Below are 21,497 nucleotides of genomic sequence, written 5' to 3'. Positions count from 1 at the left end.
TTTACAAATTTTGAAATTGAAATGATACAAGACAAGCTCCAATTTGTGTACAGTCATCCTCACTTTTTTCCCCTTTTGTATAAAAAAAGTATTGTCTATATGAAAAGAGAAAGAAAAGAGAAAATCATATATATTTCAAATGAAGATATGTACAAAATATATCTATCCATTTTAATAGTGGAAATTTGAATAATGAATGAGAGATGTACAAGATTGGATTTCAATTTTCACCATTGAGAAACGTTATTGTGAGTCACGTTTTAGCTGTAAAACGTGTTTCAGAGTAACGAATTATAAAACGTTACTGACAATAACGTTTTATGTCTGATTACTCTGTCAGATTTTTGTCTTTTTGTTATTCAATTTTTTTGAATAAAATATAACCTAAAATGTTACGGTGAGTTACGTTTATACTAGTTTTGTAAAAAATTAAAAAAATGTATTATTTTGATAAATTAATTTTTATAATAGCTTACTTTGTTAAAAATTTGCAGGAATAATATTTAGGGAAAGACAGGAGAACCACGAGATGAGATTGATTGTCGTATCCAGAAAATCAACAAGAAGTGTAGCTAGATTTCATGGAGACTTTGACTTTATTAATTTTCCTCGTTGTTCGGTGTTGGCTCCCTTAGTTGTATTTTAATTTAAATTTACGTAGTTTTTAAAGCAAGTAAAATTTAAAATGATGACATATAAATAAGAACGGAGGGAGTAACTATTTGTTCGAAGGATTTGGCCCATTTTCCTCAAATTCACACATGATATAAATTAAAATTAAGGATTAAAATTTAATTAATTAAAATAAGATTATAATCATATGGTTAAGATTTAACGATTAAAGTAAAATCTTAATCATGGTATCTTACTTTAGTTAATATATCTTAATTATTATTAATTTTATGTGTCTCTAGAACTTGAAAAAAATGGAGACAATTATAAAAATAGAAAGGAGCCAAAGTCCTATTTGAGCAACTTGTTAATCAAAAGGATTCCATCTCCCAAATATGCTTTTGTACCTATTATTCTTCATGTCTTAGTTCATGTGACACACTTATTTTTTTAATATAACTCAAAAAAGTGACCATCAGCTTCAAAACATGTTTTTATTTTGATAAACATGGTGTCCGTCCAAATTTAAATGAATTGAGTAATTATGATTTAGTGGACTAACTTTGCACCTCTCTATATATAAATATTACTACTTATTAGTGCTCTCCCAACAATTGAACTACTCCATATATAATTTTGTAAATGCTAAATTATATTAGTAGAAGAAGTTGTTTTGTTTGTTTAGGCATGGAAGCTCCACCATTATCGTCCGGTGACGGCGAAGCACAGTTACCAAGAAGAACCGGAGGCTGGATCACCTTCCCCTTCATCATAGGTCTCATATATATTTGTGTGCCCATCCATGATCCATGCATGATATGAAATGTGTATTAATTATTAATTTTACCATGATTTATATGTATAATATGCAGCAACATCAACATGTTTGACACTAGCATTTGGAGGTTGGACAAGCAACCTAATTGTGTATCTCATAAAAGAATTTGATGTGGAGAGTATTGATGCTGCTCAAATATCAAATTTGGTTAATGGTGCTGGAAGCTTAATTCCTATTCTTGCTGCAATTATTGCTGACTCTTTTCTTGGTTGCTTCTCTATCATCTGGCTTTCATCCTTCATCTCATTATTGGTACAAACTAATCTTGTTTTGTTTCACCCTAATATAATGAGTCTACGGTCTATCCTTTCCAGGCTTCACTTTGTTGGACAACACTAAATATATTATTGTTATTGTTGTATAATATATGGTACTCATGAGTCGCTCTCTATCCAATTTATATGGCACAGTGGTGTTTTCGTGATTTAATTGTGTATCCTATTATAGAAGGTTCAAGTTTTTCTGAAATAAATTATATATTTGAAAACTATCTAAAAGTATTAATTCAAAGGCATATATATAAATTAAAACAGAGGAAATAGTAGTAATACACATTCCTAAGAGATTGCTTTGTCGCTTCTACGTGTAGGGCACAATCCTTTTAGCTTTAACAGCGACTCTTGATTCTCTGAGGCCTAAACCTTGTGAAGTTGGTTCAACTTCATGTACCCCTAAGCCAAAAGTTCAATATGTAGTACTCTATGCAGCCATTGTTCTGGCGACTCTGGGGAATGGCGGTCTCCGATCAACCCTTTCAACAATGGGAGCCAACCAATTTGATAAACAAAAAGATGAAGGGATTTTCTTCAATTGGTTCTTTTTCTTCACTTATGGTTCATCTGTAGTAGCAACAACAGCTATTGTCTATGTTGAAGATAACGTAAGCTGGAAAGCTGGATTTTTCATTTGTGTTGCAGCTAATTTACTTGGTTCGGCAATTTTTCTATTGGGGACCAGATTTTACACCAATTCTAAGCCAGAAGGGAGTCCTTTCACCAACTTGGCTCGTGTTGTGGTTGCAAGTATTAGGAAAAGAAAAGTGTCAATCCCATCCACTGGGGAACATTTATACCACGGACCTAAAGCAATAGTTGTTGCGCCTTCAAAAACCTTCCGGTAATACTTTATAACTATTACACCAATCTCGTATAAAAGTTTAAACCGTTAATTCTTTTGTTTACGGTAAAACACGTGATTTTTTTTTACATTATGAATGTTGGTGAGACCATATATATTACTCCCTCCATTCCATATTAGTTGAAGTTTTGAGGTGTTTCACACCTTTTAAGAAAAGTAGATTAAGACATAAATTAAACATAGTTTTTCATTTTTACCTTTATTAATTATTGTCAAATTTATTGAAGTCATCACATTGAAAATTCAAATGAAGGGTAAAATTGAAAGAAGACTTTAAAAGTAGTCTTGAAAACTGAACAATTAAGTTAATTTGAAAAATGAAAAATGTCTCAAAAATTCAATTAATATGGAATGTAGGGAGTACTTAATTGAATAACCATTTCAATATTAAAGAGAATACAGTGTTATTGATTCAATTAAAAGGGGAAACTTATATAAATTTTAGTATTAATTTATGAGCTAATAATTACTTAGATATACTCTAGTTTGCAATATTATGTATCTTACCAGATTTTGATGCCTTCAGATTCGTCCAGATACATGTATCTCGTATATATGGAGGTCAAATTTAGGTGTAATTGTTCTAGATACATTGTATCCAAGTGGTTTCGCATGTATTTGTGATACATAACAAATCTCGCCCGTCTACCTCGCCTCTCTCCCATCTTGTTTGCCACTCTCCCATGTACTTGGTATTTCATATACAAGCGAATCACTCCAGATACATGTATCTAGTGTGATTCACAATACATACTAATCTCGCTCACCTCCCTCTCCAATATCAATTGCCTCTCTCCTTATTTTTATGTATCTAACAGTAAAATTACAAGTATCTAACGACGTGTAAGATACGTAGAAAACTCTAATTAGTGATAAAATATGTACTCCCTCCGTTTCACAAAGAATGACCTTCATTCCTTTTTAGTCAGTTTAAAAAAGAATGACCTCTTTCCTTTTTTGGTAACATTTTACTTTTTGCTTTCCACGTGGCATGTTTAAGACCACAAGATTAAGGGCAATTTTGTACATTTAACATAACTTTAATTTAGGACCACAAGATTCAAAAGTCTTCTTTATTTACTTAAACTCCGTACCAAGTCAAATCAGATCATTCTTTGTGAAACGGAGAGAGTAACATTTTAAAAGTATAGGTAATAATAGTATATATGGTAGTGAGCATGTCTAATCACGTAGTTTTTCCATATAATCTGCGACAGTAACGTCACTCATGAGTGTTTACTATGTCTTTGACCACGTGCTTGGGACATCCCTTGTCGCTTAATTATGATTAATTTGCATCACTAATGTTTGTTTTATATTGTCTCAAATCTCAATGATGAATTACTATTAAGTAAATCTTGATATTAGTACTGTCATGGAGCACTATATAATATAAATATGTTATTAGTACTAATAAATATTTAAAAACAGTCTTTAAGTACTAGGAATGTTATAATTATATACTATTTCGACGATGACTTTCTTAAGGCTGGTAGGTGATTTTTAAAATAAAAGTATCAGAGATTTCACGCCTACTCATTAGGTGTGCTTTTTTACTCACTTAGGTTCAAATTGATCTTTTTATTTTGGGGGGTTTACACTGATATTACTATTTTGTCGGCGGATAGCGATGACACTCAAATTTTAATATTTATGTATAGTGCATGTATAATTAGTACTTATAAAATATACATTATCTATACATTGCGTACATATTTTGTAAAACAGATATAGGAATGATATTTCGCTGTAATTTTTCCTTTGATAATATTAGTTTGTTTGTTTTCTTACTATGCAGGTTTTTGAACCGTGCAGCCATTAAAAGTGAAGGCGATGTTAAACCGGATGGCTCAACAACTAAGCCATGGAAACTTTGTTCAGTACAAGAAATAGAAGATTTCAAATCCTTAATCAAAATTTTACCACTCTGGTCAAGTAGTTTTTTTCTTGGCACAACAATTGGTGTACAAGCAAGTTTGTCAATCCTTCAAGCCTTAGCAATGGATCGTCACATAGGCCCCAATTTCCAAATCCCAGCTGGTTCTATATTGGTTTTTGTCACGGTCTCTACTGCTCTATTCCTCGCCCTGTTCGACAAATTTCTATTTCCTACGTGGAAAAAAATGACTGGCAAATCACTTACGCCTCTCCAAAGAATTGGGGTTGGGCACGTTCTCAACTTTTTGTGTATGGGTGTCTCAGCCTTAGTTGAGTCAAAGAGGCTAAATGTAGCAAAATCAAATGAAAGTTCCAATATTGTGCCTATGTCAGTGCTATGGCTTGTGCCACAATTAGCCATCGTTGGTATTTCAGAGGCATTTCATTTTCCTGGACAAGTCGCGTTCTATTACCAGGAATTTCCAACAACCTTAAAGAACATGGCGACCGCGATGATTTCAGTGGTTGTAGGGGTGTCATTTTACTTGACCACTGCTCTAATTGATGTTGTTAGAAGGACAACTACATGGTTACCAGGTAACATAAATAATGGAAGATTGGACAATGTGTACTGGATATTGGTTGTAGGGGGGATATTGAACTTTGGTTACTATGTAATATGTGCTTGGTTTTACAAGTATAAAAACATGAAGGAAGTGGTGGATCATAGTGATTCTCCTTATCATGAGTGATTAACGGGTCCAAAAGAAAAGAAATGGATGGCCGTGATTATCGACCATGAAAATAGCAAAAGTATTGTACCTAGCTATCTATGTAACTTTTAAGTGTATGACATGAATATGTGTGATTATATAGATTACAAATTAGTGCGTGGTTATTTTTTTTGGAGTAAATGACTAAAAATATTCCGTATGAAAAAAATGACTAGTGATGATTTTTATCACACTGACATAGTGAGGTGGCAGACAATGCAATAGTTGTCGCCACTTCAACAACTCTCATTTACTTTTTGATTTTAAAGTAATATTACTTTCTTTTAACCACAATAATGTTTCTTCCCTTTTATAGAATAAAAGTAGAGATTGAAATAAATAATTAATTATATCTTGATTTTTAAAAGCTATAATTATTTTAAATTGTTCAGTTTTAATAAGGATAACAAGTTAAATGGGAGGAAGGAGGAGTAGTTTGAAAGAGAGGAAGTACTTCTCTTGGTGTTTACTTCTTTCACCTGGATCTTGGGGCATCCCTTGTTGCTTAATCATAGTTTATTTGCATCATTTTGTTTTAATTATTTGCTATTAGATTGCATGCCCACTAAGGTGTTGGGGTGTGCTTTTCACCCCCACTCATGATCTTTTATGGATATGATTGGGATAATTTGTGTTAAAACGAGTTAAATAATGAATCAGAACTCAACTCACCTCATTTTTTATCAAGTTTTAATTTCTTGCTTACATTTTTATAATTTTCTTAATTACATGATATTTTTTCTTATAATGATTATATATGATATATCAAACAAAAACAAAATATTTGAATAATATTTCTCATGAATTATTTCAGTTGGATTATATATTAGTTCATATCAGCCTGACGTTCAGATGAGCTCATGAATTGGGCCCAAATACCATTACGTCGTGCACCTTAAGGCCATGTGAATAATTTCAGATGCAACATAGAACTTAATTTCTAAAGGGAAAACTTCAACGTATATATGAGTTCATACTTTATTTCTTAGTGCTCATTGTGGGTTTTCTTTTTATGAAACTTATCTTTCCAAAGTCCCACTAGAAGGCCTATATTTATAGACATTTTTTGAGCTGATCATATATAAATAAGTGCTCTCCCAAAAGTTTGAAGTAATTATTTACCCTTTGTGTTTTTCAACCATGGAAGCTCCAATATCAGAGGCACAATTACCTAGAAGAACCGGAGGCTGGATCACCTTCCCCTTCATCATAGGTCTCTCCTCTCCTTTCTCTTTTGTAGACCCTGAACCTTGTTCCTACACGATTTTTGATCAAGCATTCGTTATTTATTTTTATTGTTATTTTTAATAGCATGAAAAAACTCAAAATCTCAAGTGCTACAATGTTATCCATGTTACTTTTTTTGTTGCACATAGCCTAAATATTTGTTACAGGTAATTTAACATGTTATAACAGGTTACATATAAATATTGACACGTAACTGGATTTTGACAAAAACAGCGAGCTCAGTAGGGTTGACCTTAGCATTTGGAGGTTGGACAAACAATCTTATTGTGTATCTGATTAAGGAATTTGATGTGGAGAGTATTGATGCTGCTCAAATATCAAATTTGGTTAATGGTGCTGGAAGCTTAATTCCTGTTGTTGCTGCAATTATTGCCGACTCATTTCTTGGTTGCTTCTCTACCATTTGGATTTCATCCATCATCTCATTATTGGTAATTACTACTCCACTATTTTGTGTGTACCTAACTTAATTTGTTTGACCATTTGAAATTGGTTCTTTAGGGTGTTTGATTAAGCTTAATATTTTTCTTTTGTGAATACGTTGTAGGGCACTATCCTTTTAGCTTTAACAGCTACAGTTGATTCTTTAAGGCCTAAACCGTGTGAAGTTGATTCAACCTCATGTACCCCTAAACCGAAAGTTCAATATGTAGTTCTCTATGCAGCAATAGTTCTGGCTACTCTGGGTAGTGGTGGTACCCGATCAACCCTTTCGACGATTGGAGCGGATCAACTAGCTGATAAACCAAAAGATCAAGGAATTTTCTTCAATTGGTTCTTCTTCTTTTGGTATTCTGCTTCTGTAGTATCGTCCACAGCTATTGTCTATGTTGAAGATAACGTGAGTTGGAAAGCTGGATTTTTCATTTGTGCTGCGTCCAATATTGTTGCTTTACTCATTTTCCTAATGGGAAGTAGATTTTACACTAAATTTAAGCCAGAAGGGAGTCCATTCACCAGTTTGGCTCGTGTTGTTGTTGCTAGTATTACCAAAAGACAAGTTCCACTCCCATCTACTGCTCAGGATTTCTTCCAGGGATGTAACGTAGCACCCAAATCACTAGCTGTTGTACCTTCCAACACCTTCAGGTAATACCTATTTCATTCGTTTTAATCTGTTTCTCTTTAACTTTTTTTTTTTTTAGTCTGTTTTGAAAAGATTGTCTCTTTTCATTAATGGGAAAAAAGACAAATATACCCTCGAACTATTGAAAATGGTATGCATATACCCTCCGTCATACTTTTGGGACGGCAGGGGCACCAATGGCCCAAAAGTATGACGGAGGGTATCTGTATACCATTTACGATAGTTTAGGGGTATATTTGTCCTTTTTCCCTTCATTTTTTAACAACTATTTAATTTCAACTTTTTATACATGTTTGAGATCACAATATTAAAGAATATTTTGATACATTCTACATATCTTTATTAGTTTAAGACGATATATAAGATTCAAAAATCTTATTTACTTTCTTAACCTCTATGTCAAAACAAATTAAGATAGAGGGAGTAAATATAAAAGTCCTTTTTATACTTTAATATGTTGTCTCGTCAAAGTAACACAAACGAAATGAGGGGATTATATGATCGTGGCATGATTAAATTTTGCAGTGGAAGTGCATGTGAAGATGTCAGTATATCTTTATGTTGGAAGATCTTTTTTATAAATAATCTGTGTCGACAATGATATGAAGCACTTTTTTGTTTTTATGGATTGATGTTATCTCTACACTTTTGGAGATTTGTTAATTAATTTTAGAGGAGATGTACTCTCACACGTCACAGGCAAGTTGATTTATTTGGTTCAAACAATTAGTAAAACCACTATATTTTGTTGTTGATAATATAATCACATGAGACAAAAATTTTGAACTTCCGTAGATTATAATAATGCAGGTTTTTGAATCGTGCTGCTATTATAAGTGAAGGTGACGTAAAATCAGATGGTTCAACAAGTAATCGATGGAGACTTTGTTCAGTACAACAAGTAGAAGATTTCAAAACCTTAATTAAAATCTTACCACTTTGGTCAAGTAGTTTTTTTCTTGGCACCACAATTGGGGTGCAATTAAGTTTTTCAGTCCTTCAAGCCTTAGCAATGGACCGCCACATAGGACCCAATTTCCAAATCCCAGCTGGATCCGTACTCGTTTTTGTCCTCATATCTACTGCTCTATTCCTCGCCCTGTTCGATAGAATTGTTTTACCTACGTGGAAGAATTTGACAGGCAAATCACTTACGCCTCTCCAGAGAATTGGGATTGGACACGTGCTCAATTTTGTGAGCATGGGTGTATCAGCCTTAGTCGAGTCAAAGAGACTAAATGTAGCAAAATCAAATGAAGGTTCCAATATTGTGGCAATGTCAGTTTTATGGCTTGTGCCACAATTAGCACTTAATGGTATCGCGGAGGCATTTCATTATCCTGGACAAGTATCTTTGTACTACCAAGAGTTCCCAATAACCTTAAAGAACATGGCGACGGCGATGAATTCTATGCTTATTGGTATAGCATTTTATTTGACTACCGCTCTAATTGATGTTGTTAGAAGGACAACTACATGGTTACCAGGTAACATAAATAATGGAAGATTGGATAATGTGTACTGGATATTGGTTGTAGGGGGAGTAGTGAACTTTGGTTACTATGTAACATGTGCTTGGTATTACAAGTATCAAAACCTCAACGAAGTGGATCATAATGAGACTCCTTCTGATGAGTGATTTGAGGATGAGATCAATTTTAATATCCTCAGACTTGTGAGTGAGCAATAATTAATTTATCATCAATCTGCAATTACTGAAAAAACATGTTGTAATGTCAACTTCAGACAAAGATATATGAAGTTTTGAAACTCTTTAGCCGAATTTCAAACAAAAACGTCTTAAGTTTTTGGATTGCTAGACTTGCTTGCTTTAATTTTCATATTCACACTTCAATACGATTATCCGAACTTCAGGACAATATATTCATGCGTTTTACGTTTTCATAAGGATTTTCTCCTTATACATTGTCTATCATATGATGATTCATTTTATGATCGCCAAGTTTGTGGACAAATTTTCATGGATAACATTTAAACAAGAATGAAGGTGTGAGGTCTTGCATTACATATTTTAAACATACTCTGATATATAATAAAATTATAATTATATGTTGGTGTAATTTTTAAATCTTATTTTTGTATATCAATTTTTTCCTTGCATTTGCTTACATAACTACATGTATGTCTAAGTTTTGGGTCGTGGATCGTCCATGTGAATGGATCTAACCTGATCCAAGAAATTGTAACTACATATATGTCTAAGTTTTGGGTCGTAAACCGTCCATATGGATCGATCTAACCTGATCCAAAAAGTTGTCTGAAAAGAGATGAACTAATTATCTCTTATATGAAAAAGAAGGGGGAATAGTTACCATGTAACTGGTAAACTTCCCAACCCTTCTTTATAAAAATGATTTCCCAGAAGGAATAACTTTAATCCAAATATTTTGTCTTACAAAGTTCTGTTTTTTACATTTATATTTACAATAAAAATGTTAATAATTATGATGTGAATATAAATATTGGATTGCAACTTATAATAGCATAAATAAGAATAATTAAAGTTACGAGTGCTTTGACATGCAATCCATGTCGTTTATATATCTTCCATGTACATGTTTGCTACGACGACGTAAAAGTCAAATGAGAAAAATTTCTCCAAAAATCAGTCATTATCCAAATTATTAGGATTAGTAGTCTTAATTGACTTTGATTACATTAGATATTAATTAAGAGTCTATGATACCAATAATTACTTCTGAAATGGTCAAGTAGGAAAAGACATAGAGTAGTAATTTTTAATTAATCAAATGTAATTTGTGTGTTCAACAGTAGTTTGGAATACTCCAGCAAAAGATATTATTTTCCTTCGAGCTAGGTGATATTGGAATAATATCTATTTTGAAAGTGAGAGTCTAATTAATTAATGATTATTTAGTACTCGAGTCATTTAATCGATATTCAATTGCGATTATGAATATTAATTAAAGGGAAGAAGCTGACAATTGTCATGTAAACCATAACACATTTAGCTTGTTTTATTCCCCATCTTTCATTTACAACAATTTCAATCAACAAATAAAATCCATCCTCAATTCCCATTACTCCCCAACACAATTAGGAAAGTAGTCATGCGTAGTCTAAGAGTTTAACAAAGTTTAGAAGTCACTTGCCTCAAAACACTTCAACTAGTAACTCAAATTTGAGTTTTACCCTTCCGAGCACGCTCCAAATCACCACAATCTATTCATAAATGGAATCCCACAATAAATACGAATCTAACAACACCAATATCGTGAAATTTGGAGAACAAGGGTAAAATGGTCAAAAATCTCGTTCCGGAAAATATTCTCGAAATCTGGAAATTTTTAGTGAAAAATGTTCCCCAAGAAATTTAGAATCCAATAGTGAAAACCGTTTCGAAAAAGGAGTTGAAATGAGTTCACAAACTCAATTTGAAGGAAAATCCACGTTCTTGAAGAAGCCTAAAATATTCGGATCCGAAACCCCGACTCGAAAATGAAATATCTCTTGAAAAACATCTTACCCATGCTTAGATAAGTTCAAATATGAAATTTCATCAAAAACGGAGTTAAGATCGACCTTGAAATTCTCAATTTATCAAACTTTAACTTTACCGGGAAAGTCCAAATTGTACGCGGTTAATATGATGAAAATAATCGATGAATCAATAATTTTATGTTAAAATCAGTTTACCCATAACATAAGGATCGTAAATATACCTTTTTCATCAAAAAGGGAGTCCAAATCGATAAAACCCCAATTTTTCCCAAGAGGTTTACAGATAGGGAAAAAAAATCAGATAAAGAAATTATGAGAAAATGTCGAATTGAAGATTGAATACTAACCCTCATATTAATTCAAGAAGAAACCCGTAAGAATCACTCCATTCCGATCTCTAGAACTCCCGATATGCTCAAAATACCAAATGAACACAGTCTGAGATTTTTATAACAGTACATGACTGTTATGCACCAGAAAAACAGCAGTTAAATCCTTCACTAAAAAGGCCGTAATTTCCTCATACGATAGTGAAATGACCCGATTCTTTTTTTGTAAATGTCTTAAATAATGATACGGACCTGCTCGTTCAATCGGAGCTCAATTTCATGCTCGTTTGCCCAGTCAAATATCATTTCTACTCGGTAAACAATTATTTCTTATTTGCGATAAAAGTCCAATCTCGGGTTAGCGAAAATGCACCAAAATTTGCAGATAAGTCCTATAATTCATGCTCAAAATTTCAGAACCTTCGGAATAATTTTTCGACCTTTAAAACTAATAATGAACCCTTTAGTTGCCACAATTTGCTGAAATAGTGTCAAAGCATCCAAGAAGCTTAAAAGCTCACCCAAAACTCATTTGGCACTTCCCGAACACAAACCAAATATGCTACTAGCTTGAAAATGACATTTCGGACTCAATGAAATCGTCGGAATTTGAATTCGAGGTCTCCTTGACCCGGTATCCGATAAGGCGTCAAGAAACTAACTTTAGGCTCAAAAACTCGAAACGCACTCGGGGCCTCTAAAAGTTCAACCAAGACTCATTCTAGACTTAGAATCACCCCCTGAATCCAACGGTGCCCTCGGAATTCCATTTCGAGCACCGGAACCTTGTTTGTTGACCAAAGTCAACTCTTGATCAAAATTTCACAATTTTTGCAACTTAGGACCTCAAATTTTCGTTTTAACTCCAAATTTGACTCCGTAAATTCACATAGACCCGTTTCGACATTTTAAAACAGCTGGAATCGACGAAAATCCGATTCGAGTCTCGAAACTCCAAATGACCCGAAATAGCACTTTTAACCAAACTTTAACTCTTAAAAACTCAACTTTCCAAAAACTCAACTTTTCATCAATTTTCCTTCAAACCAACTTCGAAAATACAACAATTAGGACTCGGGGCAACTATCGGGAGGGATAAAACGGTCATTTTATGAAAATTTCCAAAAATGACCTTTAGGGTCATTACACTTTAGCCGAATTTCAAATAAAAACGTCTTAAGTTTTTGAATTGCTGGACTCGGGCGTGCTTCGACCGTGTCTCCGGGGCACAGTTGAATGTAGATATCATGAACGCGAGGTGCAGGATACCAGGCCGAGAAACCCGGGCAACCATTCCCCTATGTGCCAATCGCTAGCGCATCCAGGGCCCCGGCGCCCAGCTCAGCTGGAGAGCTTGCTTTAATTTTCATATTCACACTTCAGACAATATATTCATGTGTTTTACGTTTTCATAAGGATTTTCTCCTTATACATTGTCTATCATTTGATGATTCATTTTATGATCGCCAAGTGCGTGGATAAATTTTCATGAATAGCATTTAAACAAGAATGAAGGTGTGAGGTCTTGCATTACATATTTTAAACATACTCTGGTATATAATAAAATTATAATTATATGTTGGTGTAATTTTTAAATCTTATTTTTGTATATCAATTTTTTCCTTGCATTTGCTTACATAACTACATAGTTTTGGGTCATGGATCGATCTAACTCGATCCAAGAAGTTATCTGAAAAGAGATGAACTAATTATTTCTTATTTGAAAAAGAAGAGGGAATAGTTACCATGTAACTAGTCAACTTCCCAACCCTTCTTTATAAAAATGATTTTTTCCATTACAGACCGAACGTGAACGTGAACAACAAAAAAAGAAAAAAACCAGAAGGAAAAACTTTAATCCAAATATTTTGTCTTACAAAGTTTTGTTTTTTACATTTATATTTACAATAAAAATGTTAATAATTATGATGTGAATATAAATATTGGATTGTAACTTATAATAGCATAAAAAAGAATAATTAAAGTTACGAGTGCTTTGACATGCAATCCATGTCTGTTTATATATCTTCCATGTACATGTTTGCTACGACGACGTAAAAGTCAATGAGAAAAATTTCTCCAAAAATCAGTCATCATCTAAATTATTAGGATTAGTAGTCTTAATTGACTTTGATTACATTAGATATTAATTAAGAGTCTATGATACCAATATTTACTTCTGAAATGGTCAAGTAGGAAAAGACATAGAGTAGTAATTTTTAATTAATCAAATGTAATTTGTGTGTTCAACAGTAGTTTGGAATACTCCAGCAAAAGATATTATTTTCCTTCGAGCTAGGTGATATTGGAATAATATCTATTTTGAAAGTGAGAGTCTAATTAATTATGATTACAATTTAGTATCTGCAAAACAAGTCATTTAATAGATATTTAATTGTGATTACGAATATTAATTAAAGGGAAGAAGCTGACAATTGTCATGTAAACCAGAAGACATATCAAATTAAATGAACAATACTAAATTGTAGTCATTAGTCAAATTAACAATTTAATACTATAAAGTTGAGGGCCTTTAATTAAATCTTTGAATTTTTTTTATGCAATATGTAATTTCCTCCCATTTTATTAAATTCTCATGAACAAGACAATGTGCTGTCCTTATCCTAATTGAGATATTTTTTAGCTGATATTATATATATAAGTTCTCTCCCAAAAGTTTGAAGTAATTATTTATCCATTGAGTTTTTGAACCATGGAAGCTCCATCAGAGGCACAATTACCAAGAAGAACTGGAGGCTGGATCACCTTCCCCTTTATCATAGGTCTCTACCTTGTTCCTACACGATTTTTGATCAGGCATTCGTTATTTATTTTTATCGTTATTTTTAACAACATAAAAAAACTCAAAAGTTTTAGTGCTAGGATGCTATCTATGTTACTTTGTTTGTTGCACATAGCCTAAATTAAATATCTATTACTAGTAAGTTAACATGTTATAACAAGTTACGTATATATATTGACGCGTAACTCAATTTTGGCAAAAACAGCGAGCTCAGTAGGGTTGGCCCTAGCATTTGTGGGTTGGACAAGCAATCTTATTGTGTATCTGATTAAGGAATTTGATGTGGAGAGTATTGATGCTGCTCAAATATCAAATTTGGTTAATGGTGCTTGTTAAATCAGTTAGGCCTAAGACCTAATTTAACATGGTATCAGAGCAGGGCCCGTCTCACCCGATGTTGGGGCCCCCAAAATCAAAATTGCCCACGCACCAGATGCTAAGCACTGGGCGTGAGGTGGGGTGTTAAAGAATGACAAAAGTCCCACATCGGTGGTTAATGAGATGGGTGGACTCCTTATAAGGCTTGGGCAATCCTCCTCCCTTTGAGCTAGCTTTTGGGGTGTGAGTTAGGCCTAAGACCTAATTTAACAGTGCTGGAAGCTTAATTCCTGTCGTTGCTGCAATCGTTGCCGACTCTTATCTTGGTTGCTTCTCTACCATTTGGATTTCATCCATCATCTCATTATTGGTAACTACCACTGTTTTTTTTTTACCTAACTTTTGACTTTTAACTTCTTCTTTTTTTCATGAATTACTTATTACTCCTCATATTCAACATTTCTCTTCAATCATTGTATGACATAATTGTATATTTATAGAACCAGTTTTTTTTTTTGAATACTTGTAGGGCACAATCCTTTTAGCTTTAACAGCTACAGTTGATTCTTTGAGGCCTAAATCGTGTGAAGTTGGTTCAACCTCATGTACCCCTAAACCAAAAGTTCAATCTGTAGTACTCTACGCAGCCATAGTTCTATCAACATTGGGTAGTGGTGGTACCAGATCAACCCTAGCGACGATCGGAGCCGGTCAGCTAGCTGATAAACCAAAGGATCAAGGGATTTTCTTCAATTGGTTCTTCTTCTTTTGGTATTCTGCTTCTGTTATAGCATTAACAGCTATTGTCTATGTTGAAGATAACGTGAGTTGGAAATCTGGATTTTTCATTTGTGTAGCAGCTAATGTACTTGGTTCAGCCATTTTCCTAATGGGAAGCAGATTTTACGCTAAGTTTAAGCCAAAAGGGAGTCCATTTACCAGTTTGGCTCGTGTTATTGTTGCTAGTATTACCAACAGACAAGTTTCACTTCCATCGACTGCTGAGGATTTCTTCCAGGGATGTAATGTAGTACCTAAAGCATTAGCTGTTGTACCTTCTAATACCTTCAGGTAACACATGCTCTTTGTCCTACTATTCTTCTAAGTCCTTTTCAAGAAAAGGGTACACTCTCTTCTTTTTTATAGCAACACTTTCATTTCAATTTTTCAAATCATGTCATGTTTAAGACCACTAGATTAAAAGAAAATTTTATATATTCTATATATTTTTTATCATAAGAAACAAGATTCAAAAGTATCTATTCTCTTAAACTTCGTGTCAAATTAAAAATAAAAAATAGAGGGAATATAAATGATTACATATAGAGACAACAGATATAAAAGTCTTTTTTATCTTTTAAATGTGGGGTCTTGTAAAATTTAACACACATAAAATGAGGGGTGTTTTATGATCGTGGGGTGATTTATTTTTTCAGTGGAGGTGGATGTGAAGATTTCAGCATATCTTTATGTTGAAAGATTTCTTATAAACAGACTTTTTCGACAATTATATGAAGCACCTTTTTCTTTTTATGGCGGGATGTTATCTCTAAACTATTGGAGATTGAATACTTTATTGTTAATTAATTTGGATAGAGACGTACTCCCACACGTCACGGGCAAGTTGATTTATTTGGTTACTTCAAACAAGTAAAACCACTATATTTTGTTGTTGATAATATACTCACATGAGACAAAAATATTTGTATGCTTGGTTTTCTATTATAAATTTAAGCTATTGACTTGTGAAAGATGTTATTTTTATTTATTTTTAAATTTAAATAAGCTTAAATTATCAGGGAACGGACATTTTTGTGTATTAAGTTTTACAAATAAATAGCAATTAAGTTCCATATTTGTGACTATTTAGTGATACATTAATTAAGTTGGGCACACGTGCTCTTGCTTTACATAGAGTATCTTTTGTGTGATAATAATGTTATCTAATCAGCTTGAATGTATCTTTTAACTTTTGTAGAATATTGAAGTTTCTTATATAATATATATGATGCAGATTTTTGAACCGTGCTGCCATTATAAGTGAAGGTGACGTAAAACCAGATGGTTTAACAACTAATCGATGGAGACTTTGTTCAGTGCAAGAAGTAGAAGATTTCAAACCCTTAATTAAAATCTTACCACTTTGGTCAACTAGTTTTTTTCTTGGCACAACAATTGGCGTACAAGCAAGTTTGTCAATCCTTCAAGCCTTAGCAATGAACCGCTACGTAGGACCCAATTTCCAAATCCCAGCTGGATCCATACTCGTTTTTGTCCTCCTATCTACTGCTCTATTCCTCGCCCCGTTCGATAAATTTCTCTTACCTACGTGGAAGAATTTGACTGGAAAATCACTTACACCTCTCCAGAGAATTGGTACTGGACACGTGCTCAATTTTTTGAGCATGGGTGTATCAGCCTTAGTCGAGTCAAAGAGACTAAATGTAGCAAAATCAAATGAAGGTTCCAATATTGTGGCAATGTCAGTGTTATGGCTTGTGCCACAATTAGTCATCGTTGGTATTGCGGAGGCATTTCATTTTCCTGGACAAGTATCATTGTACTACCAAGAGTTTCCAATAACCTTAAAGAACATGGCGACCGCGATGATTTCGGTTCTTGTTGGTATATCATTTTACTTGGCCACTGCTCTAATTGATGTTGTTAGAAAGACAAGTACATGGTTACCAGGTAACATAAATAATGGAAGGCTGGATAATGTGTACTGGATATTAGTTATAGGGGGAGTAGTGAACTTTGGTTACTATGTAACATGTGCTTGGTATTACAAGTATCAAAACCTCAACGAAGTGGATCATATTGATTCTCCTTCTGATGAGTGAAATCAATTCTAGTATCCTCATACTTGTGGGTATTTAGAGAGAGCAATAACTATCATCAATCATGCAATTAGTAGAAAAACATTTTCAAATTACTTGTCGTACTTTCTTTTTAACCAATCTCCATATTTCAACTTCAGACAAAAATATATGAAGTTTTGAAATTATTAGGCCGAATTTCAAACAAAAACATCTCAAGTTTTTTGGATTTCTAGGCTTGCTTGGTTCTCAAATTCACACTTCAATACGAATATTTGAACTTCAGAAAATATTCAAGTGTCTTGCGTTTTCATAAGGATATTTTCCTTTACACATTGTCTATGATTAATTCTATGACCGCTAAGTGCGGACAAATTTTCCTGAATAACATTTAAACAAGAGCCAAGGTGTGAGGACTTGCGTTACATATTTTAATCATACTATGGAGTGTAATAAAACTAGAATTATATCTTGGAATAATTTTTAAATCTTATTTTCGTATATAAATAAATATTTTCCTTGCATTTGCTTACATAACTTTTACATGTATGCCTTATGAAAGTTATGATTATAATCTCGATTATTATTTTTAAACAAAAATGTTTACAAATACACTAATTTCACACCCCACGATGCGCTGGCAATTTAATTAGTTTAATATAAATGGAAGCATTTTTGTTGATCATGCACTGCTTCTCCTTGACCCGGCAAAGTTTTTTGTTTTTTTTTTTTTAATGTATTGCACTACAAAAGAACAAAAAAGTATTTTGGTTTGTGTGGCTTCCATTTTCCACTAAAAATCATGTTGCCAAAGTAGATCTTAAATTCTCATTATCTTTATATAATGTTTTTTTTTTTTTTTGGTTTATTATATTAAAAATATATATTTATTTTATTCAGATAATTTAAAAATGAAAAGATATTTATTATTTTATATTTATTTAATTTTTCTTATTAAATTCTATTTATTTTCTAATATTTAATTTTTTTATTATAATTAGACATGATATAATAAATATATCATTTTATTTATTTTTTAAGAGGCATGTCAAGTCAACCATAGATAAAGTAAATATGAATGAAGAAGTAATAGTTTAATTAATTAAATGAATGTTGATACACGCATCATTAATATTAAATAGCATTTGGCCACAATTCCCAAATATTTTTGACAAGTTATATTTATGTGAAATTTTGACTTTGCGTAGATATTTGAAAAAAATATTAGGCAATGGAGCGGTAAGAAATTATCCAACAGTGTAATGAACCAACAAGTCATGTCATCCGATATATCTCTGCTTTAGCACTCCTTCCTGCTGCCTATTTGGGACCCTCCCTGCCATTTCCTGTGACCAACACATTACAGCTACAAGCTTTGAGAATTCCCGTCAAATTAGTACACTTATACTATTATTAGTTTATTATAAGAATATTAAGTGCATCTAGTGTAAATGTGTAATCACTCTCAAACTTATGCATAGTTAAATTGGTGTACCTTAAAAAGTAAATCGCTTGCTACTGAATGGAGAAGCTTGACGTCGAAAACATTGAAAACTTGACCACCAGTATATCCTTTTCCCAAGATGAACCTTGCACCATACCAGATAGCCAAAGCATAGCTGGAGTACATAATAGCAAAATGAAAATAGCTTAGTCTTTTAAAATGCTTATAAGAATTTTTCACAACTTGCTTCTCCCCTGAAAAAGATGCAGCACGAGGAGGAAACAAGGTACATATCGTCTACTGGTGATTATTTTCTGAAAAGAAAGTGAAACAAAGATTGTTTTGCTCCCAATATAAATTTCATCAGATCATGGGCATCATACTAATTTAAACATATGACAGGAGCCAATTGTTTTTTCGACCACCATTGCTACCTTGGCATAAGCATCTTGTCTACGTGACACCATCCTAGATAGGATGAGACACATTACTCCACCAAAAGTGGAGTTCAAGCCAGTATCTAAGCATCTAACACTAACCTCGACAATGCATATCCACACAAGTATTTGTTAACTCTACCCACCAATCTTAAGCAGATAGATAGAAATTACCTATGGTGTTTTTTAACTTCACTGAACCATTCAAAAGTAATATGTTGTTCAGTTTTTGGAACAAAAGAAAATAGCTTCTTAAGTTTTTTCAAAAGAAAAACCGAAAGCAAGTAATAACTTATATTAACAAACACATACATATACCAAAAGAAAAACAAAGTATTGAAACAGAAGAAATAAATACACTTTTTTTCAGAGAATGAAATTCAGTTCATCAAAGGGATGAAAATGATAATAAAACGAAATTAATAAATAAAATATAATGAAAGAAGATTTAAAGCTTACGGAGCAAGAAGATTGATCATGATGAAATCTGCCGGCTGCCTTTCTTTTTGGATTTTCTGTTAAACACCTCATAAGTATGCCATCCATCTTCAACGATTGGGTTTCATCATCTTGAATGCTTCAGCAATAGCTGGTAGGCACCAACAATTAGAAGTGAATATACCCGGTTTGAGCACAAAGGAGAATAAAGAAAGAGAGAACTTCTACAATTATGTTCCTGTGTTTGTGCATAAAGTGGGTTGAAATCCTACGCTTGGACTAAAAAAAAACTGATGACCGATGATTCTAGAAGCACCGATATAGAGCGTGAAATTACCAAAATAACCTTAGTCGTCCTCCTCTTCACCTTTCTATATAATAGAAAAGAAATATACTATTTAGAAGAGGTTGGGGAAGCAGCTGTTCGTCAACATGCCTGCTTCCCTAGCCAGGGTTAATATAGGAATTTACTTTTAGTGTTATGTAGAAATATATGGTACTCAACTGTTTTACAATTGCACTTTTTCATTTATTGGACATAAAAGCCCACCCATATTTCCCTCTTTTCTTTACATAAGCCGAAAAATGTGGGCCCTTGTTTCTGTCTATTCCTCATTTTTTCAGTTTTCCTTTCACTATCCAACTTCCTTTTAACATATGGACCCCACTTCAACAATTCTAATCTCTGTCTTTATTCTCATCGGTTCACCATTTTTTTTGGCAATTAACTTTTTCAAAATTTAATAACTCCGTAAATATATTTTAGCTATAAAATATATTAGAGGTACAACATTTTAAAAGATTAATTCTTTTTTAAAAAAATTATTGAATCTTTAAATTTTGTTATTGTCACATGAATTTGAACCGATGGAATAATATATATTATAAAAAAATTACGTAAAAGATACTATAAATCACAATAATTAATAACTGAAAATATAATTATTTAAAAATGACATCAAAAGTTCTAAAATTCACAATAAATTAACAACCAAAAATATTTATAATTATTCACGTGAACTGGAATAGGATTAACATATATTATTAATAAATTACAGAAAAGATACTATAATTCACAACAAATTAATAACTTCAAATATTTTTTTAAAAAACATATAAAAAGAATTGATTGATTCTTCAAATTCTATTTGTATTACATAAATTGAGATTAAAAAAAATATATTGAGTTCATGATTGAGATAAAAAAAAAGAGTAACATATATTGATGATCGATTGACTCTCAAAATTTTGTCGGTGCCACATAAATTGAAATAAAAGAAGGAACAAACATTATTTAAAAATGACGTAAAAATATTATAAATCACAATAATTAATAACTTGGAATATTTGAAAAAATATTTTAAAAAATTGGTGATAGTTAAAATTCTATCTGCGCCACGTAATTGGGACATGGAGAATAATATAAATTATGTTGAAATTACGTAAAGAAATTTACTAGAAATCATAATAATTAATAACTTTAATTATTTAAAAAGCATAACTTTTTAAAGGCGAAATGGTCTGGTGGACCCTTGTACTTGTATGTGTTTGTATTGTGAACCCTTCTACTTACTCATTTGTCATCTAAACCCTTGAATTCATCAAAACGCAATATTTTAAACATATTTTTTGACTTGGCATCCTATGTGGCAGTTACTACTAAAGAGTGTGTGACACACACCTATTAGGAGCGTGAGACCCTTGGAAAAGGGTCTGACAGTCACATTAGGGCTTTGTAAAGCCATCATCTTCCTATTTGCATCTAACACCATTGTTGGACAAAATTTGAGATTTTCTTGGCCTCTTTTCCGATCTTCTTCGCAAAAATTTCTTCTCTATCGTTTCTTGTTATT

At 32.6% G+C, this 21,497-nt stretch overlaps 3 protein-coding genes across 3 annotated transcripts; all 3 read left to right on the top strand.

The window, feature by feature from the left end:
• The first annotated feature begins 1,234 nt into the window (after positions 1-1,234).
• Positions 1,235-5,318, top strand: LOC102583385 (protein NRT1/ PTR FAMILY 2.7-like). Its single transcript, XM_006365705.2, has 4 exons — positions 1,235-1,387; positions 1,485-1,702; positions 2,040-2,566; positions 4,386-5,318. The coding sequence occupies exons 1-4, from the start codon at positions 1,255-1,257 to the stop codon at positions 5,215-5,217; spliced, it is 1,710 nt and encodes a 569-aa protein (XP_006365767.2). The 5' UTR covers positions 1,235-1,254; the 3' UTR covers positions 5,218-5,318.
• Positions 5,319-6,347: 1,029 nt separating this feature from the next.
• Positions 6,348-9,356, top strand: LOC102583059 (protein NRT1/ PTR FAMILY 2.7-like). Its single transcript, XM_006365704.2, has 4 exons — positions 6,348-6,451; positions 6,700-6,917; positions 7,034-7,575; positions 8,384-9,356. Exons 1-4 carry the CDS (start codon positions 6,379-6,381, stop codon positions 9,210-9,212), a joined length of 1,662 nt encoding a protein of 553 aa, XP_006365766.1. The 5' UTR covers positions 6,348-6,378; the 3' UTR covers positions 9,213-9,356.
• Positions 9,357-14,039: 4,683 nt separating this feature from the next.
• On the top strand, positions 14,040-17,349 carry LOC102582724 (protein NRT1/ PTR FAMILY 2.7-like). The gene is made up of 5 exons (XM_006365703.2): positions 14,040-14,168; positions 14,394-14,513; positions 14,773-14,876; positions 15,036-15,577; positions 16,521-17,349. The coding sequence occupies exons 1-5, from the start codon at positions 14,099-14,101 to the stop codon at positions 17,347-17,349; spliced, it is 1,665 nt and encodes a 554-aa protein (XP_006365765.1). The 5' UTR covers positions 14,040-14,098.
• Positions 17,350-21,497: the final 4,148 nt, after the last annotated feature.

Source organism: Solanum tuberosum, unplaced genomic scaffold (assembly GCF_000226075.1).
Source record: "Solanum tuberosum cultivar DM 1-3 516 R44 unplaced genomic scaffold, SolTub_3.0 scf00575, whole genome shotgun sequence".
Taxonomy (NCBI): Eukaryota; Viridiplantae; Streptophyta; class Magnoliopsida; order Solanales; family Solanaceae; genus Solanum; species Solanum tuberosum.
This window is presented reverse-complemented; position numbering and strand designations above follow the sequence as displayed.